The sequence below is a fragment of the Muscardinus avellanarius genome (genome assembly GCF_963383645.1).
Source record: "Muscardinus avellanarius genome assembly, chromosome: X".
Classification (NCBI taxonomy): domain Eukaryota; kingdom Metazoa; phylum Chordata; class Mammalia; order Rodentia; family Gliridae; genus Muscardinus; species Muscardinus avellanarius.
The window spans coordinates 49,645,087-49,669,314 of NC_137792.1; the positions used below are offsets into that span (position 1 = coordinate 49,645,087).

The window sequence follows — 24,228 nt, forward strand, 5'->3', positions numbered from 1 at the left end:
CAGGGGCCTTCTACCTCTGGTCTATACTCTCAGACCTATTTTATATGTTATTTGGAAACAGGATCTCACTAAATAGTGAGAGTCACTAAGTAGCTAAGGCTGACTTCAAACCTACGTGATCCTCTTGTCTCAGCCTCCCAATAGTCTTTTTATTTTTATTTATTTATTTATTTTGGTGGTACTGGGGTTCCTGGAAGCCCTTGTACCTCGGGCTACACTCCCAGACCTATTTTATACTCTTATTTTTGGAAACAGGGTCTCTTAAACCAGCGCGGCTGGCTTCGAACCTGCGCGATCCTCCTGTCTCCGCCTCCCAAGCGCAGGGATTACAAGCGTGCGCCACCACGCCCGGCTAGTCTTTTTATTTTTAAAACAGGGTCTGAGTTGTGAAGAGCCTCACTAAATAGCTGAGACTATCCATGAACCGGATCCTCCTGTCTCAGCCTCCTGAATGCTGGGATTACAAGTGTGCACCACCAAGCCTGGCTGAAAATACTTTTTCAGAAAATATTAATATATGTTTCAGCATGTATCAAATTCATCTATATGAATATATAAAACATTGATAATCCTAGTTATGTGTGGATAGGGATCCTGGGAGAACTGGAACACAAATGTTGGAGAGAAATATGTAATTTAACACCTCTTTGTACTTTATTTTATGGAAAGTACTGGGGATTGAACCCAGGGCCATTCTACCTCTAAACTACACCCCTGACCCTTTTTTTTTATTTTTAAGAGGGGTCTTGCCAGGGTGCTGAGGGTTTCCCTACATTGCTGAGGCTGTCCCCAAACTTGTGATCTTTCTGCCTTAGCCTCTGAAGTACTGGGATTATAGGCATGTGCCAATACACCTGGCTTACTTTTTGTACTTTTAAAAGTTTATACTAAGGATGTGTACTAAACATATTTATAAAATTACTTTTTAAATGTCTATAAAAGTAACTTAAGCCAGCCAGGCGTGGAGGTACTTGAGAGGCTCAGACAAGAGGATCACAGGTTCATGGCCAGCCTCTGCAACTTAGTGAGACCCTGTTTCAAAATAAAAAATAAAATAGGGCTGAGAGCATACCTCAGAGGTAGAATGCCCCTGGTTCAATCTCTAGTACCACACATTAAAAAAATAACCTAGCTGTGCGTGGTGGTGCACGCTTGTAATCCCTGTGCTTGGGAGGCAGAGACAGGAGGATAGAGGATTGCACAGGGTCGAAGCCAGTCTCGCTGGCTTAAGAGACTCTGTTTCCAAGTAAAAATATAAAATAGGTCTGGGAGTGTAGCCTGGAGGTAGAAGGGTTTCTAGGAACCCTGGTACCGCCAAAAATAAATAAATAAATAAACAAACAAACAAAAAAAAAACCAAAAAAACAAACGAACAACCTAACCAAAAAGATCGATAAATTACTAAATGCAGTGCTGCAAATTTAAGTTGATGTAGGTGAGGTATGGAGTCCAAATCATAGTTTGCCAATGTCCCATTGATTACATATTTGTATGTATGTGGTACTAGAGACTGAACCCAGGAGCATTCTACCTCCAGGCTACACCCCCAGCCCTTTTTTATTTATATTTTGTTTGGAAACAGGGTCTTACTAGGTTGCTGAGTATCTCACTATGTTGCTGAGGCTGTCCTCGAACCTGTGATTCTCCTGTCTCAGCCTACCAAGTACTAGGATTATAGGCATACACCACAGCACCTGGTCATTTGGTTCTATTTAACACAGAATAATGCATTCAGTTCTTGGTATTGCGTTTTCTGAGAGGAAGTCTCAAAAGTGAATCTCTCAAAAGGATAGAAACTAAGCAGTGTCTAGCTTAAAAATTAAATGTTATTAGGTAAACTAGAAGGAGGGGAAGAAAGGATGGAGAGAGTTGGAATGAGTTCACTTTTTAGGAGGAGGAATGTCAAAAATTCTTTATCTTCCAATAAAAGCTACTCAAAAGAGAAACAAAGCACAATTCTAACTAAGCAAACCCCTAGAATATAAGGGATAAGTAAGGAAACTGGGGAACAGTCACAAGGAAAAAAATCTTTGGAAGCACCAAAAGCAGGATGACTGCAGCAAGCAGACCAACAAGGCCCTGAAAACACACAAGGATATCTCTGCCTCTGTTGAGGCTGCAGACAGCTGCTCAGGAGAAATTTCTACTCGGTCCTTCCTCTTATCAGAACGTCGCAAGATGATGACAGAATGAATGTGGACAATTCTGACAGTGTCGACCTAAAGGAAAATCCACAGAAATGGTTAGTAATGTCTCTTGCTACTTCTCTTTTCAATTTCCTGTCAAGTACAAGATTACATTTTAGTACAGTATCAGGTTAAAGATTCCATTTTAGAAAACTGACACTTTTCTCAGGAATAATGAAATCTTTCAAATAAAAGATATCCAACTTACACACACACACACACACACACACACATATATATATTTCAGAAACAAAAAGAATAATACATATATCTATATTTACATATATATGTTTCAGAAACAAAAAGTACTCCCTTTTGGTACTGGCATTTTACCTCTGGACTATACCCCCAGCCCAATTTTACTTTGAAATATGGTCTTGCTATGTTACTGAGGGTCTCACTAAGTTGTTGAGGCTGGCCTTGAACTTGCAATCCTCCTGTCTCAGCCTCCGAAGTACTGGGATGAAAAGCGTGCACCATTATACTCAGCCAAGAAAGTACCTTTTGAATGATCAACTAATAATTATTTGGCTAACAATTATGTGCATGTCACAAGTAATTTTATAAAATAGGTAGTACACATGGTATAATAAACAGGAGTGGTGACAAAAGCATTCAAAATGCTAATGATGTCTATTAGTACACTAAAATAATATAGTAAATTAACACTATAAGAGCAAAGAAGAGTCGCTTAGAAAAAAGATCTTCATAGAAAACTTACACAAATTTACCCATTTCTTCTTTTTTTTTTTTTTTTTTTTTGGTGGTACTGGGGTTCCTGGAAGCCCTTCTACTTCTGGGCTACACTCCCAGACCTATTTTATACTTTTTTATTTGGAAACAGGGTCTCTTAAGCCAGCACGGCTGGCTTCGAACCTGAGCGATCCTCCTGTCTCCGCCAACCAAGCGCGGGGATTACAAGCGTGCACCACCACGCCCAGCTGTACCCATTTCCTGATTGCTGTGTATGTGCTTGTGTTTAAATAAGACTATAATTTCTATAGGAGCATATATGAGATACAGAAGTCTGAGTAAAGTGTTTCAGAGATGATCTGACCAAATGATTTAGATACAGAGCTTGAGGTGGAATGACAGATGGTAAGACTAAAAGAGAAGGCTGGGATGAGAATATAGAAAGTATCCAAAATCAAGTCATTATTTTTAGGATAAAATGGAGTCAATTATTTCAGATAGCCTGAACATGAAGTATATTTATATCTGCAATAAAATATATTGCAAAGATGGAAAAAATAGATTTGATACCATGGTTAAGATATAGAATGTCCCCTAAGAGCCCATGTATTAATGCTAAGAGTTGGTATAACAGTCATAAGGGTTGTAATCTCATCAGTGGATAAATCCATTGGATTTATTGTGTGATAGCCTAAGTGAAGGAGGTGGGTTCCTTAGGGACTTGCTTGTGTCTTTACATCCCCCTGCTGCTCTCTCTTGTTTCCAGCTTCCATAACATGAAAGCAAAGCCCTTGCCCTCTCTTTCTCTTTCTGCTTCCCACTGCCTTGACTGAGCTCCTTCAATGAACCTGGCCTCACATGGACTGCACCTTGAAATCTCTAGGACTGTGAACAAATCAATCTTCCTTCCTCTTAAGGCTTACTGGATCACCATCATGTAGGACAGAAAAAATAAATAGGCAGAAATTAGACAATAGCAGTGAGAATGCTGACTGATAACAAGGCCCATTTAGAAGAATCAACCTGATCTAGTAATTGTGGACCATGAATGATAGAAGATAGGAAACTATCAAAGATGGCCATAAAGTGTCAAGGTTTGAGACTTAAGTATAACATCTAGTTATACTAGGTAAAACTAGGCAAATCCATGCTTAGAAAGGGTCAGAAAGGAGGAAGATGAGCATCATTTTCAGATGAGCTCACCTGAGAGGAGAAGATGTACAATATGGCAGTGATGAGTGAACAGGTGAGATAATAACTTAGATTCAAACAGAATCAGTGAGGGAATCAGTAAAACTTATGAGTGGACAAAAAATGTGAAGAAAGAAAACAGAGGTCTAGGTCTGAATCAAGCCCACATTCAGGATAGAACAGAATAAAAAGGACTAGAGAAGAAGAGAGAAGGCAAAATCAGAATGGTTCAAGGGTTTAAGGAGAAAGAATGAATTTGCACTGCCAGATGTAGAAGAAACAAGATCAAAATCTGAGAACTATAGATCCAGACTGCAACACAGCAGCTATTAGGCATGTGCAGCTTCTGAGCTCTTCAAATGTGGCAAGTCTGATTTCAGATATGCCACAAGTATGATGTACACTGGAATTCAAATACTTAATACAAAAAAGGAAAAAATATATAAAATATCTCACCAGGCATGCTGGTATACACACCTATATTCCCAATACTTGGGAAGCAGAGACAGGAGGACTGAAGGTTCAAGGACAGCCTCAACAACTTAGCAAGACCATTTCAAAACAAAAAATAAAAAGGGCGGTGGGTGTAGCTCAGAGGTAGAATGACCCTGGGGTCAATTCCAAGTACCAAAAAAGTCACTATTTCTTAATACTGAGTGAAACATATTAAAATAATCCTTCAGCTGTTGGGGTTAAATAAAATGTAGTCATAAAATTCATTATACCTAATTATTCTTATTCTTTATCTTTTTACTATGTTTATTACAAAATTTAAAATCATGTACACAGCTCACATTTGTGGCTCATATTCTTTCTTTTCTTCTTCTTCTTTTTTTTTTTTTTGGTATGGGAGATTGAACCCAGAGTCATTCTACCTCTAAGCTAAATCCCCTGCCCTATTTTATTTTTTTATTTGGAAACAGGGTGTCACTAAGTTGCTGAAGGCCTCACTAAGTTGCCAAGGCTAGCCTTGAACCGGCAATCTTACTGTCTCAGCTTCCCAAATATTGGGGATATAGGTGTAGGCCACCATACCCAGCCTCATGTTATATTTCTAATGGGCAAATAAGCAAAGATTTTATCTATTTTTTTGTGTATATGTGTGTTACCAAGCACTGAACCCAGGGACATTCTACCTCTAAGATACACCCCCCAGCCCTTTCTTAAAAATATGAAAAAGAGTCTCAAATCTGCAATCCCCCTTCCTGGGATTACAGGCATGTGCCAGCATGCCGAGCCTTTTTTTTTTTTTTTTTGCCACTGAGCACTGAACCCAGGGCCATTCTCCGTGCTACACCCGTAGCCCTAATTTTTATTCTTTAATTTGAAACAAGGTCTCATTAAGTTGCTGAAGGCCTCACTTAAGTCGCTGAGGCTGTTCGCAAACTGCAATCCTCCTGGTCTCAAACTCCCAAGTAGTACTGGGATTAGAATCATGCACCACCACACCCAGCTCCAGCCCCTTTTTAAAATATGTATTATTTATTTAGAAATGACGTCTTGTTAGATTCCTAAGTACCCCACTAAGATGCTGAGGCTGGTCTTGAACCTGTGATCATCCTATTTCAGCTTCCCAAATGCTGGGTTTCCAGGCATGTGCTACTGAACCTGGCTAATTTTTATCTATTTTCTATATTTTGCTTGCAAGCCTAATTTTTTTCAAACAAGAGACTGCTTACCCAATTCAGCTCTTCAGTTTCTAATTTTGTGGAGACTTAAACAGTGGTAGAGTTGGTTTTCAAAACAAGGCAGCCTTTGCATACCAAATTTTAATATGCTTTTTTTTTTTAGTGGTATTGAGGGTGGAACCTAGGGGCTTTCTACCTCCAGGCTATACTCCCAGACCTATTTTATATTTTATTTGGAAACAGAGTCTCACTAAGGAGCTGAGGCTGGCTTCGACCCTGTGTGATCCTCCTGTCTCAGCTTCCTAAGTGTGGAGATACAAGCATACGCCACCACGCCGGCTCTAATAAGTAAAAAGCTGTCCAAGTGATAACTTATAAAAAGTAAGTATGAGCTGGGCATGGTGACACACACCTGTAATCCCAGTACTTGGGAGGCTGAGACAGGAGGATTGCAGGTTTGAGGACAGCCTCAGAAAGTAGTGAGACTCTTATCAACTTAGCTAGTCTGTTTCAAAACTAAAAATAAAATAGGGCTGGAGATATAGCTTGGGGGTAAAATGCCCCTGATTTCAATCCCTAGTATCACACACATACCAAAAAAAAGAAAGAAAGAAAGAAAGAAAAGTAAGTATGAGCAGCTCTGTATAGTATCTCAAGAGATTTTGCATTCTGGCATCATTCCTGACTCTGTGCCTTTTCCCTCACTGTCCCTCTTCCCTAAAAGGTGCTTCCAAGCCTTGTTTTACTTGGTGGGCTCTTCCATGGCTTTTCAGTTCTCTGAGAATACTATAAAAACCAATCATTTCCTCCTGTATATTACTTCTTTTCTAATATACACAGTTATTTCTCCTAGAAGATATATTGTATTCTATTAATTTACATAATTTCCTCCCCTCTTAGAATGTAAGCTCCTTAAGAGCAGAAATTTTTATTTATATTTTTGTCACTAGCAACTAGTAGTGTCTACTAGGCACAGATTACTCAATCAATAAAACTAAAAGCAGAGATAAAAAAAGATTCATAACATTTCAAGGAGCATTAAGACAAATAGCTGACTTTTCAACAGAAACAATGAAAATTCAAAGAGACTGACATCTTAAGAGGGTTAAAAGAAAATATCTGCCAAACAAGAATTTTGTATTCAAGAAATATATCCTTCAAAAATACAGGCAAAATAAAGACGTTTTCGGAGGCACAATAGAGGGACTTCATCACCGATACAGAAATACTAGAGAGTTCTTCAGGAAATGATGAACACCACAAAGGATAAGCAGTAATAACCATGCCATGTGAACCCCCAAATATCCATAGACTAAAATGCATGACAACAATAATCCAAATGTTGGGAGGGTATATGTGAAATTAAAATGTTCTCAGATTCCAGTACAGGTGATTCCCCCAAATTACAATCATTCAATTTAAGATTTCCAACTTAACCAAGGTATGAAAGCAATAGGCATTCAGTAGAAACTATACTTTGAGGTATTTTGTTTTCCAAGGCTTGTGATATATGACATTCTTGCAGTGCTGGGCAGCAGTAGTCAGCCACACAATTGGGAGGAGAAACAATAGGTACTTTACAGTGTGCTATACTGCTAAACTATCTCCAGTGTACTGTGTTGCTAAATTAACATGTTCAATAGTTTAGGTGTAGTAAATATGGATATTGCAGCACATGCCGGTAACCTCAGCACTCAGGAGGCTAAGACAGGAGAGTTGCAAGTTTGAGGCCTGTCTCAGTAACTTAGTAAGACTATGTTTCAAAACAAAAAATAAAATAGAGCTAGAGATGCAGCTCAAGATACAATGTCCTTTAGTTCAAACCCCAGTACCATTAAATAAATAAATAAAAATTTGGAGTCAGGCGTGGTAGCCCTTTGCAACTCAGTGAGATCCTGTTTCAAAGTAAAGAATAAAAACATAGGGCTGGGGGTGTAGCTAGAAGGTAGAATGCCCCTGGGATCCATCCCCAGTATCAAAATAAAAATTCAGAATGTATTTTAGCAGCTGATGCCCAAGTAAACCAACTCTTTCTCTCTCTCATTTGAGAAGGTTTCGGTGTCTAAAAGGAGTGAGAAAAATTTTATGCATAAAGGAAAAGTACTTAAAGGATGGGGGAAAGGGAGAAGAATTAGAGAAACACAATAAACAAAACAAAAATCCAGGAGAGTATGGAGTTTCAAGGAGAAAAAGAAGCATCCAGAAATAATCTCACTACTGGATGCAGTAATGAGAGATGACTGGAGAGAGAGAATTAGATCGGGAAAACCAGATTTCAGCAAATATGACTAAGCAAGGTGAAGAAATGATATTAGACTATTGTTTTAAGAAGTTTAGCTATTAAAGGAAGCAAGTAAAAGTAGTTTATGTAGGAAGATAGAGAATTGTGAAGTAATTTTTATTTTCCTTCTGAAAATGGAAATAACTTAAGCATAGTATTTGTATCCTAATAGAAAAAAGTCAGGGTAAAGAAAAAGGTTGATGATCCAGAAGACAGAAAACAAAGTCTCTGAATAACATGTACCTTTGGATAGAAGAAGCTTTCTTTCTTTTTTGTTATAGGGAAAAAGAAAACTAAGCAGTTAAGGTTAAGAAGGCCTAACAGCTTGAAAGGAGAGGAATTCACTTTTATTGTTTTTTTTTTTGTTTGTTTTTTTGGTACTTAGGGTGGAACCCAGGGGAATTCTACCTCTGGGCGGCAACCCCAGCCCTATTTTTTATTCTTTATTTTTGAAACAATCTCACTGAGTTGCAGAGGGCCTCACTAAGTAGCTGAGGCTGTCCGCGAACCATGATCCTACTGTCTCAGCCTCCTAAATGCTAGGATTACAAGCGTGCACCACCACGCATGGCTTTTTATTGTATTTTACAAAAGCACCTATGATTGATATATATATAGACATCCACACACATATAGAAATAGTATGTGGATAATTGGTCTTATATCCCAGTTAGGCTAAAGTAATGTCAGAAAAAGTAGTCTAATTGGATATATATATATATATATATATATATATATATATATAGTGTGTGTGTGTGTGTGTGGATAAAAAGTATATGAATAAATATATACCCCAATTAGGCTAAAGTATGTCAGAAAAGGTAGGGTGGGAATGTAGAAAGGAAAACAGGACTATGACACACTGACAGTTGCCTATGTATGAATAGATATTGGGACTTGGGATAAAGAGATAAGGCCAACCAGGTGCCAAAGTCTTGAGTAAAGTGAATGTAGGGCCAGAAAACAAGCAGTGATGGCAAGAATAAGAGGAAGAGGGTAGTAGTAGACAGTGATTACTCATTTTCATCATTTCCATCGAGTTGTGTTAGGTTGCTACAAAGAACAGAAAATTAGATCCCATTTCTAGTGAGCAGATTCTTCATCTGATTTTACTAGAAAAGTACACCTTACCATAGCAGCTACACACTGGATTAATATTTTGGTTTATCTCATCAAACAGAGTACAGACAGCCCTCCCTAACTGCAAGTTTTGGTCATGCAGCACTCTAGCACAATACCTTTTCAGCAATAGTACGCATTTCAGTTCCGGTATATGCAAATTTGGAGTCACTCCTATTGAGAAGAAATTGGGGAAAAAAAGAAACTAGAGTTTGAAATAGAAAAAAAAAGTTAAAGCAAAATATGCTATTAACAGTCTTTGCAATGCAACCTCAGCAGAAACAAAAGAGGAGGGAAAGTGAACTAAGGTTAGAGCTGCTAGACAGGACTTCTAGGTATTAATGAGGGCTTGAGATGTACAGTAAACAATGCTTTGAAATTTACATAAAAGTTACCACCCGAAGCATTGAAGCTACTGGAATCTCTGGGATCACTGTAGGATCTACCAAGGGGGTTAGGCAGAAAGCCACTGACAATTTAGATTAGAGGAATTGTTTAACCAGCGGAAGAAAGCCTCTGAACAAGCACATCATCTATCACAAAGAAATGTGCTGGTATCTGTCAAAATTGTCATAATTTTTACCTAGCAAAAATTTAGAGAGTATACGATATGAATAAACAAATATCTTACCTTGTGTCATCATTCAACTAGAGTGGGAAAGAGCAGAAAACATTATTGATCACATTACTCTTATTTGACTACAAGGATGCAGATTATATGGAAACTAGGTCATGTGCTCCTATCCACCAGCATGAAAGTCTGGAGGATTCTTTCAAATTGCAGACTATTTCCTCATTCACTTTTGCCACTTTGCAACACAACGCAGAGGAAACTTTCGAGTCCACGAAAGCTTTCTCCTCTCTCAAGAGCTTTGCTAGGCTTTAGAATGCTTTGTCGATAACGCTGCTTCTCAAGAGGGAAGGCTGGTTGGCAAGGGAATCTAACCGTGGTCTGCGGCTTCCTAATACTTGGTAGTGCTTATTATGCTACGATGTGTTTCTGGCCTGACTTGCAATTTTGGTCAATGGGGTGATAACCTCAGAAGCAACCCCACCCCCACCCCCACCCCCTGGGTTTATACAAATCGCTAAAGGGAGGATAAGCTAGTGTCAGGAGGCCACAAGAAAAGGCCACCGCGACAGAGCCAACGAAGTCATGTCCAAGGATCTAAGCAGAGGTTTTGGTGGCCTCCCAGCTGCCCCGGGGCCCAATGGGAACTGCTAGCCGGGTTCCCGCCAGGCTGACTGACCTACTCACCTCCCCTATGCACAGTCCCATCACCTCCTCCTTCTCGGTGCTCAGAGCGTGGTTGAGACAAACTAGGAAAGCATCTGACTCGAGATGAACCGCCTGCACAGCCTGCACCACCTGCACCGCCATCTTGGCCCGACCCTGCTCACGTCTGCCTCGGGCCAGCTCTGGTCTGACCAACCCGGTGCTCTGGCGCAGTTTCCGCGGCACCTCCCACTCCGCCCAGGCCTGGCCTTCAGCCCGGGGGTTCCGCGCGGGGCGGGGCTTGGGGCTGCAGGCGGGGCCGGCTCGCGGTGGTTGCTTGGGGGCGGGGCTTGCACAAGGGGGCGGGGCCCGCCCAGCAGCACCTGGGAAACGCCCGCGCCAGTCGGGGCAGGAGTGGCTGGAGACGCTGAGGGCGGTGGCCGGTGGAGGTCCGGGCGTTCAGCCGGGCGGCAGGGGCGGTAGGGAGGCGGCGCTGCCCGGCTTCGGGTAAACGTGGTCTGTGAGCGGCGCCTGATCTGGCGCCTCTTGAGCGCAGGCGCCCATTTTGGCCGCCCGCTAAGGAGAGCGGTGCGCGGCCTACAAGCTTCGGGGACGGCCCTTTGAAGCGACCACGCTGCGCACCCCAGCCTCTTGAGCCAGGGGACGCCCTTTTGAAAGTCGGTCCTAAAGTAGTTAAGGTTTTACTTTATTGGGTTTCATTTCCAAGTCACAGTCCCCGGATCGCGTACAACTCTCCCAGGACCACTTCCGGTTGCCGGCCAAGCGACCCGTAACTCCGTTTCTAGTGACCTCGGCCGGGGCTACCCCTCGGCCCCGGGCTCTCGTCGCGGTCTTGCCTTGAGAGGCCAGGGGTGGGAGACCTGAAAGTTTTAGCCTAGCTGTTCTGGAAGCGGAGTAATTAGCCCAAGAAACATATTCATGTGAGTAACCATTTGCAGAAACAGTGCTGTACTATATCTGAAAAAGTATCACTCTTGAGCTTGGCCACTGCTACTTTCTACAAAGGCTTTCAGATATCTGTCTAATACCAGGAAGGGGAATTATGGGACTTTCGTTTTTATTCAAGCTCACATATATCACATCTGATGTCCAAAATGCAAGTTTCCTCGGATCTTGTCTTGATACATTGTGAAATTATATCTAAGAGTAATTTTATTTCGAGATATGTTGAGGTGCCAAGGGTTTGAAGTACAGCTCTTCCAACTCACAAGCTTAGAAATTACAGGAGAGTTTTAGGAAAAATTATAAATCAAAGAAAAATATATGCTATGTCGCCTTCACAAGCCCATCCGCGTTTATGTTTCTTTGATTTGGTTTTTTTTTTATTTTTAGTTTTATTCCTGGCATGATTCTGAAGCCAGGCAGATATGGCAGTACTGGAAAGGGAACATTCCCAACGTGCTACTTGAAGAGGTGTTGATGCTTTGCTCTTTTCTCCCAAGTCAGTTCCAATCCAAGTCTCCCCACAAATAGGACCCCCAAATCCAGTGGAATGCTCTGTAATGTATATGCCAGTAACCTCTAGTTTTGCCTAATGCTTAAGGATCCATGGTACATCTTTCCATAATTAATTTTGATAATAATGAAGATTGGAAAAATTTCTAAGTGTGCAATTACATTGGACCTATCCACATTTTCTGTTAGGTTTTGATTTTGTGTCATACATTATTTTCAGTTATTGTTCATGGCTAGTAGACCCTGTCCTGATGGGCACAACGATTGTTCTTCTCATTATTGTGTTTGTGGATGGAATATTCGCATTTATAGCATTTGTTTAGGCACCTCCAAGACAAAACACATTTTGTTTGGTGTTGATGTTAGTCAATCTCATATTCCAAAGTAACATTTAGTAACTTAATTTTCATGGCTACCTTTTACAGCTCCAGATGTTTGAGTAGAAAAAAACTATTAACATTTGTAGCAAGCTTATTATGTGGTGAACATAATTCTCATCTTACAACTCAGGAACCTGAGGTGAAGAGAAGTTAACTTGTTTGAGGTCACAAAGCCTATTATAAGTGGTGAAACCAGGATTCCATACATAGGCCAGGCTGACTCAAGGGCCTTTGTTGTTGGTCGTTTCGCCCATTTTAATTGGATAGTTAAGTGACTTCAAATCAAATAAATGCATTCAAACTGATCAGTGTTTAAAAACTGTCCTAACACCTGGTAATTAAAGCAAATCATACTTTAAAAAAGATTCTGTAAAGGAAAAATGGTTATATTTAGATTACGATATAAGGAAGCACTTGTGTGTTATATTTCATCCATTTAGAACCTAATTTACAAAATGCCTAAAAATAAACCGTTTAAGCCAATATGATCTCTAGCATCATATTCTGCTCCATGGGAGGCAATATATTTTAGTGAATTATATAGCTATAAAGTTATCAATTTTTTTTACAATCTATTTCTATTTGCAAATGTTAATATTCCTTTAATTGAGTTGTATAGTCTTATATTCTGTAAATTGTATTACACCATGTACTTAAGATATCTTGAGGTTTTAAGAGCTCTTGTTTAGTTCACAGAGTCCTAGATTTTGTGAACAGGTGTCATATAAAAAAACAAACTCTAGTTAAATACACTTAGGAAATGTTAAAAATACAGTTTCCTACTGTATAACTTGCTAGAACATTTATTCTGCTGATGTGTTTTATGACTTTCTAAGTTTCTCAAACTTACTTGACCAAGGAAAATGTTAGGATCAAGGGTTCTAAGAATCATATTTAGGAACATGGTGTTGCATTCATACAACCTGTAACTTTTATAGACTTTGATCTGAATCCTCTTGTTCAGCCATTACATTTCTCTACTAAAGATGTGGTTGGTTTACACTCATGTGGTGGTTTCCCTGTCCCTTCATCACTGCAAGTTGCCTTTCTCTGGATTTTCATACTTTCTGACTGTTAGCACACAGAAGCCCAAGATAATATACTAAGGTTTGTTCCCAATCTCATCTTGCCAGTGCCCAGCATGTTAACCTCTGGGCCACAGCAACATTCTGAGAATATGTCATAGTTAACTCAAACCCCTTTTGGAGTGACTCATGGTAACTCAGAACATCACGTCTGATCTATTTACCCTCTCTTCCCATAGGAAATCTTTCTTTCAATATCAGTATAGCCAATAAAATTTTATTTTTACTCAAAATAAATTTTAATGTCAACATATTGGTTGTGCAAAATTGGTTCTGTGAAGTCAAAATAGTCCTGAAACCCTTAACTTCAGTTTTTTAAGAAAAATTATTGGTCACAATTATGTCTTTAATTTTCAAAAGTCAAGACTTTAATACCTGTTCTTTTGGATAGTAGTATATCTTTGATTTTGCATCTCTGCAATGCTTGGGGGAGAAGCAGAATAATTTTATCTCCTAAATGGAAAAAAGGCTTAAAATATAGCTTCAGACTTAAAGCTAGAAAAAGGAAGAAGAAGAGGATGGAGCTTGAAATGAGCCTGATATTTGGGGAAAGTTTGTTCTGAATATAGTGGTAATGGTGGTGCTTGATAGAATTGGTGACAGAAAGTAGCAAATGAAGAAGAAATCCAGGATATCTCCTAAGTTTTGAGTGTGAAGGATCAGGGAAGGTGATGTTTCCATTGAGAAAAATCAGGACTTGGTTAAGAAGAAAGGGTTTCATCTCTGATGAATTTGAAATGAAGGAACACATCTATGTGAAAATGAGAGCATATGGACTCATACCCACTCAAGGTATAGTAGGTAAAACAACTGTGATGCTCTTAAATTCTTCACAAATATCAAACCTTTTTTCTTTTTTTTTTTTTTTTTTTTTTTTTTTTTGCGGGTCTGGGGATGGAACCCAGAGGCATTTGACCTCCGAGCTACCTCTCCTGCCCTATTTTTTTATTCTTTGTGTGTGTGTGTGTGTGTGTGTGTGTGTGTGTGTGTGTGTGTGTGGTACTGGGGGTAGAACACAGAGGCTTTCTAGTCCGGGCTATACTCCCAAACCTACTTTTGGAAACAGGGTCTCACCAAGTTACTGAGAGCCTCACTAAGTATCTGAGGCTGGCTTGGAACCTGTGTGATCCTCCTGTCTCAGCCTCCCAAGTGCGGAGATTACAAGCCTGCGCCACCATGCCTGGATATATATATATATATATATATATATATATATATATATATATATATATATATATATATATATATATTGGTGGTACTGGGGTTCCTGGAAGCCCTTCTACCTTAGAGCTACACTCCCAGACCTATTTTATATTTTTATATTTGGAAAGAGGGCCTCTTAAAGCCAGCGCGGCTGGATCGAACCTGTGCGATCCTCCTGTCTCCGCCTCCCAAGCGCGGGGATTACAAGCGTGCGCCACCACGTCCGGCTATTCTTTATATTTTGAAACAGGGTCTCACTAAGTTGCGGAGGGCCTCACTAAGTAGCTGAGGCTGTCCGCAAACCGCGATCCTCTGGTCTCAGCCTCCTGAATGCTGGAATTACAAGCGTGCGCCACCACGCCCGGCTGTCAAACCACTTCTTAAGTCTATAAAAGTTTTTTTTTTTTTTCCTTTCCTTTTAGGGAAGGCAAACTAACGATGTTAAGGAAAAAAATAAACTCAGGTTGTTATCCTTGAAAAGGAAGGATTGGCTTAGCTTGATTCATTCCTCCTTCTTTTACCTGTTATTTTTTTTTTTTTACCCTGGGCTGGGGATGGAAACTAAGGGCATTTGACCTCCGAGCTACATCCCCTGTCCTTTTTTTTTTTTTTTTTTTTTTTTGCGGGTTTGGGGATGGAACCCAGGGGCTTTCGACCTCTGAGCTACACCCCCTGCCCTATTTTTTATTTTTTATTTTGAAACCTGGTCTCACTGAGTTGCAGAGGGCCTAAGTAGCTGAGGCTGTCTGCAAACGGCGATCCTCCAGGTCTCAGCCTCCCGAATGCTGGGATTACAAGCGTGCACCACCACGCCCAGCTTGTTATTAATCATATGAGTTCTGGCATCTTGTTTGCTCTGGACAGTCTCATTTTGAGGCCTCTAAAACCCGTCCAAGCTATGCTGCATTTCCTTTCCCACCTAATGGGAATAGGAATCCTTTGTTTTGTGGGACAGATTCCCCAGTGCCATATCTGTGCTCTGCAAAAGGTAGGAATGCAGAGAAACTGTGGCATCCAAAAGATTTATATATGCAAAATGCATCTCAAGTTATTGTGAGGTCCTGAAATGAGATCCAGGGATGGGCAGAGGATTGTTTCTGGGAAGAGTTTGCCCTACCACCCAAACACTCTGGGAGATGTGTTTCCCTTTCACCTCCCAAAGGGAAGAGGGGCTTTGCTAGCCTTCTTTCTGGCTTGGGAAGTAAAATTTTAAGCCTGTACCTCCATGAAGAATGGGCTCATGTAACATCCTGAAGCATTGTTAAAATTATAGATCTAATTGAATAACTAATTTGCTCACTTGACAGCAAATTGGCATGATCCCCAAAGTCTCTTGCAGCTTAGAAATTCCATGAAGCTACCCTAAATATTTTTCTTGACATGAACATCTCCTTCTGGAAATGCCCAGTTACTATCAGTAACCTTTCTTAGCACACTGATAGATTATTTGCCCTTAAACTTTTAATTTTAGTTCAGAAAACTATGCATGTGACTCAGAATCTTACCGTTTTTTAAAAAATAAAAACTGCTCAGAAGTGGCTTTTACCTGAGCAGTATGGCATGCATGTGTCTGTTTTACTGACTTCTTGTCAATATAATGTATTCTTAGGCAGGCTTCTGTGTGCTTTCTGTTGCTAACTACATTTTTCCAGACACTGCTTTGTAATTGCAAAAAGACAAAAAACAAAGGTGAGACCAGTGCCCAGCTTCTTATAGTGCTCACCCTACATTTCCATAGAATTCACATGGAATGCATTCAACACTTAGCACTACTTGAGGCTCTACCTGTCACTTTCAGTCTTGCAAAAAGCTTCAGAGGTCTTTCGTTCTATTTAGGCTGTACAAATAGACAAATATGAGGTTTGGTTCTGGTTGATGGTTGCTAATCCCAGGGCACCTTGCTCACTGGTGAGTTCATTCAAATCCAGAAAAGTCACACCTGTGTCCTATGCGCGGGTGCTGCAGGCTTAGGTGGAGAAAAGCAGGGCTAGAATTGGAACCCAAAGCCCAGAATGGCAGGAGAGGATGTGGGGGCTCCACCCGATCACCTCTGGGTTCACCAAGAGGGTATCTACCGCGACGAATACCAGCGCACATGGGTGGCCATCGTGGAAGAGGTAACTATTTTCATTTTGCTTATTTCTTTGAGCTTGCTTTCAAGTAACTCATTTTCTCTCTAGTCTCAATATTCTGAAGTCTTTGGTTTTATTTTTGATCATTCCTTTCTATTAGGACACGAATTTCCTAAGGGCACGAGTCCAGCAAGTTCAGGTTCCCTTAGGTGACGCAGCTAGGCCAAGTCACCTTCTTACTTGCCAGCTACCTCTCATGTGGCAACTCTACCCGGAGGAGCGCTACATGGATAACAACTCTCGCTTATGGCAGATACAGCATCATTTAATGGTACACATGTTGTTTAATTGTTTTCCATTGTATTGGGCTTCTTCATACAACAGACGACTTGTATAAACCTTTCTTTTTCTGACAGGTCAGGGGAGTACAGGAGCTGTTGCTTAAGCTTTTGCCTGATGATTAACCTGGTATGTATTTCTATTTCTCCCCCTTCGTCCCCTTCTTTGTTTTCACTCTATTCAGTTGTGGTGATTTTAATGATTTTTTTTTCCAGGTGCTGGGATTCTAGGAAGATATGCTCCTCTGTTCTGTTCAGTATATGGCAATCACTTCATCCACCACTGCAGTGCACCCACCCTTGGGCCTGGGGGGAGGGAGTGGCTTGAAAAACTGCTCAAGAACACAGAAATGTAGGAAGGGTCATGAAGAATACTGCAAGTGACACTGCAGAGAGGGTTAAACAGGCAGAAAGTGAGTCAACAAAAGCACTAGGGCTACATAACTTGAAATTGACTCATTTGGAAATTGTCATAGAACCTTTAATGGACATCATCGGCTGGAACTGGGATCTCATGTATCCCATAAAAATCAGCACGTGCTACAGAACAGATGCCCTGATCACCAAGGACTTGGTACTGATTTAGAGAGAAGAGAGCAGCTCCTAGCAGCATCAACATCTATTTGTCGCTTATTTGCCCTGCAACACATTTACCTGCCTTTCCTTCTCCCATCCTGTAAATATCCTAGGTTTTGTCCAGTGTTTCCCATCCCAGTACTGACCTAATATGGACCTGAGAAATTAGGGGGTTCTTGGAAAAAATAGGTGATGAAATTAGCTACAAGGGCTTCTAGGCCTTTTTCTTTCTGAAATTGTGTCTTCAAATTATTAGAAGTTGTTGGACGAAACTGTAGGCACTTAATTTCCTTCTCTGGTTACAGGTATTTTAAAATAAGCTGATTTCCTTAAGAGCTCAAAAGAATCACTTTAGTTGCTTAACTGGCACACTTCTCAGGAAGTATTAGTACCAAATATTGCTAATTCTTAGGAAAGCATTTGCTACCTGTAAAGAATTTCTCAAGTTAAACTATAGTCAGAACAGTTTCTATACATTAAAGTAAGGTTTTACTTTTTGTAACAAGTCTTGGGCCAGGTGTGGTGGTGTGTTCCTTCAGTCCCAGCTACTCTAAGGCTGAGTCAGAAGAATAAAGAGTCCCCGGAGTTCCAAACCAGCCCTGGCAACTAAGCAACACCTGGGCTCAAAAACAAAAAAAAGCAAAAAAACAAAAAAAAACTTGGCAGTAGCTACTATCTATTGAGTCCTTACTGCCTTCCAGGCACAATCTGTACACTTTATATATTTTCACATCTAGTTCTTCCATCATTGCTTTGAGGTAGGTACAATTACCATTTTTAAAAAGGCTCAAGGAATTTAATAATTTACCAAGGGTTTCCTACGTGAATTACAGAGGCAGTCAGGCAGTGGTCTAGGCCAGTTGAGTTTCTTAATGGTTTCTCTAGCCCAGTGTTAATTGACAATATTCAATATGAGTGTGTTGAATTTAAGGCGGTCTTTTTTTCCCTATGTAAAGCTCTACCAAACTTTATGAAATGGCTATTATAAAAATACAGTTGGTTCATCCTATAAATGGGAAGATTATTTTTAGTGTAATTATTTTTCTAGCAACTGTAAGGGCATACAACTTGTATCAGAAGAAAATTCCATGTAGAGGAGCTTTAAAGTACATTATGGAAAAAATAAAAATAAAATAAAAATCACTTTTCTTGTTTTAGTTTTCTGGATATGCCGCAAAAGGATCCGTGCCAGAAACAAGCCTGTGAAATACAGAAATGTTTACAAGGTAGTATGTAAAATGCTTTTGAAGTATTTCTTGACTTTGTGATGTAACCATAATCAACCAATTTTTATTTTATACAAAACTAAAAAATTATGTGACCTAAATTAAAGCTTTGCAGTCATGGTCGTACATTAGAATCACCTGGAGCACTTTAACTACTTGCCTAGAGCAATTCAGTCAGATTCCCTGTGCCAGGGAATGGACTGGAATCATTCTAGAAAGCTAACCAGGTGATTTTAATACACAGCCAGGGCTGAGAATTAGCTAAGCAAAGACTTAAAAAAACAAAAGACTAGTTTAAAAACTAGTCTTCAGGACCAAGAATGTAGCTCTGTGGTAGAGTTCTTGCCTAGCATGCACAACGCCAAGCATTTGATCCCAGCACTGCAAGAAAGGAGAGAGAAAATAAAACTAGGCTTTACTACAGACAACTCCCTTTTTTATTTTGGGGGGTACTGGGGTTGAACTCAGGGGCACTCTACCTCTGAGCTAAAGTTGCCAAAGATCTAGCTAAATTTCTGAAGCTAGCTTTGAATCTGTGATCCTTCTATCTCAGTCTCCTAAATATAGGTGTGGGCCACCACACTCAGCTTATTTTTAAATTTTGAAAACGGCCTTGCTAAGTTGCTTGAGAATCTCACTAAATTACTGAGGCTGACCTGGAGCCTGTGATCCTCCTGTCTCAGCCTACCAAGTGCTTGGGATTGTAGACATGCACCACCATGCCCAGCAGCAATTTAGTTTTTAAGGTAACATTTTTTAAAAAATTGTGCATACCAATAATCCCAGTACTTGGGAGGCTGAGAGGAGAGGATAGGAGGTTCAAGGACAGCCCCAGCAACGTAGTAAGACCATATTCAAAATAAAATTAAAAAAGGGCTGGATATGGCTGGGTGTGGTGGTACACACATGTAATTCTAGTACTTAGGAGGCTGAGGCAGGAGGATCATAGGTTCAAGGCCAGCCTCAGCAGCTAAGACCTGTTTCAAAATAAAAAAAAATTTAAATTAGGATGGTGGTATAATTCAGAGGTAGAATGCGTTTTTTATTCAACCTCCAGTACCAAAAAATGGAGGAGGAGAGCTAAGGGTGTAGTTTGGGGGTAGAATGCTCCTGGATTCAATCCCCAGTATAAATAAATAAATGCAACTTGGTAGAAGGGGGCCTGATTTTTTTTTTTGTAGTACTGTGGATGGAACGCAGGGGCATTCTACCTCCAAGCTACAACCCTAGCCCCTATTTTTTATTCTTTATTTTGAAACAGGGTCTCACTGAGTTGCAAAGGGCCTCATTAAGTAGTAGCTGAGGCTGTCCATGAACTGCAATCCTCTTGTCTCAGCTTCCCAAATGCTGGGATTACGATAAGTGTGCGCCACACTGCCCGACTAGAAGGGGGTTTGAATGGAATCAGGCTCCCAGAGTCACCAACTAACTCCTAATGACAAAAGTGAAGTTCATTTAAGCTTATTTGATATACTTTGTCCATTTGGCTTTAAATCAGCTGCTAAGTTTCACCAAATACTAGAGGATTTTCTTTTTTAACCAGAAAATGATTATTGCCAGAACAAATAGAAAAAGCTCTGAGATTATATGAAAATTGGATATTTTGATAATGTTCCCATTATTAAACAGTAGATATGGATGTAAATGAAAATATAAAAAGGAGCCAGGTGTGGTAGCACACACTTGTAATCCCAGCAATTTAGTGAAACCCTGTTTCAAAATAAAGAATAATGGGGCTGAGGATGTAGCTCGAAGGTAGAATGCCTCTGGGTTCCAACCCCAGTACCACAAAAATGAATAAGTAAAAAATAAAATAAAAAAATAAGGCCAGGCATGGTGGTACACACTTGTAATCCCAACACTTGGGAGGCTGAGACAGGAGGATCATGCCAGTTCGAGGTCAGCCTCAGCTACTTAGTGAATCTCTGAGCAACTTAGTGAGACACTATTTCCAAATAAAAGTATAAAAAAGGGCTGGGGGGTATAGCCCAGAGGAAGAAAGCCCCTGGGTTCCCACCCCAGTACCACACACACAAAAAAAGTAAAAACAAAATACAAAAAGATGTGAAGGAAAATGGTCAAGGTTTCCCCAGATAGCCACCACCTAAACAAAACCTTTGTATACTTCTTTTAACTTTCATTCTTGCTTAATTTATGATGCAATCAGTATTTTATAAAATCATAAAATTTTAACATTTTAAAATGTTAACATAAGTGGGGTGTAGTGGCACACACTTGTAATGCCAGCACTTGGGAGGCTGAGACAGGAGGATCACACAGGTTCGAAGCCAGCCTCAGCTGCTTAGTGAGGCTCTCAGCAACTCAGTGAGACCCTGTTTCCAAATAAATTATAAAATAGGTCTTGGAGTGTAGCCCAGAGGTAGAAAGCCCCTGGGTTCCATTCCTGGTACCACAAAAAAATTAAAATAAAATATTAACATAGCTGGGCATGGTGGTGCACACTTGTAATCTCAGTACTTGGGATGCTGAGACAGGAGGATCGCAGGTTTGTGGCCAGCCTTAGCCTCTTAGTGAGGCCCTGTTTCAAAATAATTTTTAAAAATATGGCTGGGAATGTAGCTTGGTGTAGAATGTTTCCGGTTCAATTTCCGGTACCACAAAAAATTTAAAAATATATATAATTAAAGAAAATGCTGATATATGCTGGGCACGGTTATGCACACCTTATAATCTCAGTTCTTGGAAGGCTGAGACAGGAATAACACAGTTGTGAGTCCAGCCTCAGCAACTTAGACCCTGTTTCCAAATAAAAATAAAAAGGGCTAGTGTAGTTCAGAAATAAACTGCCCCTGGATTCAATTCCCAGTGCCACAAAAAAAGTTGTATAATAATGAAATTTAGTCATACATTTCTTTCCTTCCTCTAACTTTATTTTTTTAATTAATTTTTTTTTTTTTTTGGCGGTACTGGGGTTCCTGGAAACCCTTCTACCTCCGGGCTGCACTCCCAGACCTATTTATACTTTTTTATTTGGAAACAGGGTCTCTTAAGCCAGTGCAGCTGGCTTCGAACCTGCACAATCCTCCTGTCTCCACCTCCCAAGTGTGGGGATTACAAGCGTGCGCCACGACGCCTGGCTTCCTCTAACTTTAAAACATAGAGGGAAAAAAATTTTTTTTGCAGTGCAGGGGCATTCTACATCCGAGTTACACACCCAGCCCTATCTTTTATTCTTTATTTTGAAACAGGGTTTTCACTAAGTTGCCGTAGGACTCAACAAGTAGCTGAGGCTGGCCACAAACCAGCGATCCTCCTGTCTCAGCCTCCAAAGTGCTGGGATTACAAGTGTGCCCCCCCACCATGCCCAGCTGAGAAATTGTTTTTATTTTGCTTTCAAGTTCTTCTAAATAAGTCCTTGTTTGATGTGAAGTAACAACCCATGCAAAAGGAGAACAAGAATCAATTTATAAAAAGCTGGCTGTACCCACTTCGTACAATTAGGGAGGACTGAGAGTTGGACAAAGTATAAGCAAACACAGATGACAAGGGCTTTGCACATACTAAATATATTCCTTTCATACATGAAATAATGCTTCTCTGCTTTATAGATGGAAAAACTAGTCACAAAAGTTATCTACTTGTCAAGGGTTGCATAAGTAGTGAGGGGTATGTTTAATTCCCGTGCAGCCCTTCAGATCACCTGCAGCTGATTTAGAAACTTTAGGTCCAGTCTTCCTTAAGTAAAGGTTTATGTATAGTAACAAATCTGGAAATACTTTCTGTAAATGGCCAAACAGGTAATATATTTGAGGCTGTGGAGGCTGTAACATTTTTTTTGTATATCCTATGTGTTTATATCCTTTAACACTTGTAATCTCAGTATCTGGGAGGCTGAGACAGGAGGATTGCAAGTTCATGGCCAGCCTCAGCAACTTAGTGAGACACTGTTTCAAAATAAAAATAGGGCTAGATGTGTAGCTCACAGGTAGAATGTCCCTGGGTTCAACCTCTAGTACCACCAAAAACAAAAATCTAAAAACTATGCTTACACATGCGAAGTATGTGCCTTTTTGTAATTCATCAAATCACCAAAAGAGAGCAGGGTATGGGTTGCACACACTTGTAATCCCAGTATTTTGGAGGCTAAACCAGGAAGATTGCAGGTTTAAGGCCAGCCTTAAGATGTTAGTGAGACTGTGAGCAACTTAGCCAGACCCTGTTTCAAAATTTAAGGGGAGAGGTGATGGGTTGTAGTTCAGAGATTAACAAAAATTACCCAAAGGGATGAGTGACCAGTAACATTAAAAACCACTGCCCTAGAAAACAAAAAGCACACAAGCTATTACTTTAAAAAGGAAATTATATCTGGGTGTGTTGGCACATGCTTGTAATCCCAGCATTTGGGAGGCTGAGACCGGAGGATCGCGGTTCGCGGACAGCCTCAGCTACTTACTTAGTGAGGCCCTCTGCAACTCAGTGAGACCTGGTTTCAAAATAAAGAATAAAAAATAGGGCGGGAGGTATAGCTCAGAGGTCGAATGACCCTGGGTTCCACCCCCATACCCACAAAAAAAAAAAGGAAATTATATACTAAAATTGTTTTCACCCACTTTGTAAATCACTATTTTCTGCCTGAGTGACCTGTTCTGAATCAGAAATAATTCAGTGAACTTGGTGGTTGTATCTTGTTCCTTCCAGTTGCACAGGTACTGATAGTGAAGAGGGATAGGAATTACTGATCACAACACCCCTGCAATTTTTCAGTCCTATGAGATGATGACTAGTTTCTACCTGTTTTTCAGCCAACAACTACATGGAATCAAAGTGTCAGGCTGTCATACAAGAACTGCGTAAGTGTTGTGCTCGATATCCCAAGGGAAGATCTCTCGTCTGTTCAGGATTTGAGAAAGAAGAGGAAGAAAATCTGACATTGAAGTCTGCATCCAAGTAAAGTTCTTGTGAGAAGTTATATACTGCTTCATGTTCCCACCAAGCACATTTTATTTATCCTCCGTTCTTCCGGCCAGGTAGCAGCAAAGCAAGTGAAAGTCAACTATAAGAGTTAATGAATATTCCATCTATGCAGAACCAACACAAATATATTAAAAGACAGGTTCAGACAATGTAATAAAATGAGCTGCTAAAATAAACTTGTTTTTATTTATTTTTATTTTATTGTTTTTAGTGGTACTGGGGGTGGAACCCAGGAGCTTTCTACCTCCGGGCTACATTCCCAGACCTATTTTATATTTTATTTGGAAACAGGGTGTCAGTAAATTGCTAAGAGCCTCACTAAGTAGCTGAGGCTGGCTTTGAACCTGTGCGATCCTCCTCTCTCGGCTTCCCAAGTATTGGGATTACAAGTGTGTGTCACCCCGCCCAGCTAAAATAAACTTGTTTTGATTTTGGTTTGATACTAAATATATTTTAAAACTACTAGACAGAGATAATAATTCTCTTCAGCATTTGTGTTCAGATGACCAATGCCATTTAAAGTCACATGAGACATGTCTGGTTGGTTGAAAAGGCTCATGCCTCCAGCATAGCAACCAGGATGCCTTTCATAGACTACATGCTAGATTAAATCAAAGTACCCT

At 40.2% G+C, this 24,228-nt stretch overlaps 3 protein-coding genes across 6 annotated transcripts in view; 2 read left to right on the forward strand and 1 right to left on the reverse strand.

The window, feature by feature from the left end:
• BRCC3 (BRCA1/BRCA2-containing complex subunit 3) overlaps window positions 1–10,479 on the reverse strand; it is a gene marked incomplete at both ends in the record, with an annotated part of 45,363 nt that extends 34,884 nt beyond the window's left edge. For 2 of the 4 annotated variants that reach the window (XM_080719573.1, XM_080719571.1), the window contains 4 exons: window positions 2,092–2,219; window positions 9,218–9,272; window positions 9,730–9,746; window positions 10,357–10,479. In XM_080719573.1, the coding sequence (XP_080575699.1) occupies window positions 2,092–2,219; window positions 9,218–9,272; window positions 9,730–9,746; window positions 10,357–10,479 (323 nt within the window). Of the gene's footprint in view, window positions 1–2,091; window positions 2,220–9,217; window positions 9,304–9,729; window positions 9,747–10,352 lie in introns of all 4 variants that reach the window. The other 2 variants (XM_080719572.1, XM_080719574.1) reach the window with 2 other exon arrangements.
• Window positions 10,480–16,470: 5,991 nt separating this feature from the next.
• MTCP1 (mature T cell proliferation 1) lies at window positions 16,471–16,994 on the forward strand (the record flags this gene model as incomplete). The annotated part of the gene is made up of 3 exons (XM_080719623.1): window positions 16,471–16,575; window positions 16,691–16,861; window positions 16,947–16,994. 3 exons carry the CDS (start codon window positions 16,471–16,473, stop codon window positions 16,992–16,994), a joined length of 324 nt encoding a protein of 107 aa, XP_080575749.1.
• A 1,615-nt stretch (window positions 16,995–18,609) lies between these two features.
• On the forward strand, window positions 18,610–23,582 carry CMC4 (C-X9-C motif containing 4; the record flags this gene model as incomplete). The annotated part of the gene is made up of 2 exons (XM_080718309.1): window positions 18,610–18,670; window positions 23,434–23,582. The coding sequence occupies exons 1-2, from the start codon at window positions 18,613–18,615 to the stop codon at window positions 23,580–23,582; spliced, it is 207 nt and encodes a 68-aa protein (XP_080574435.1). The 5' UTR covers window positions 18,610–18,612.
• Window positions 23,583–24,228: the final 646 nt, after the last annotated feature.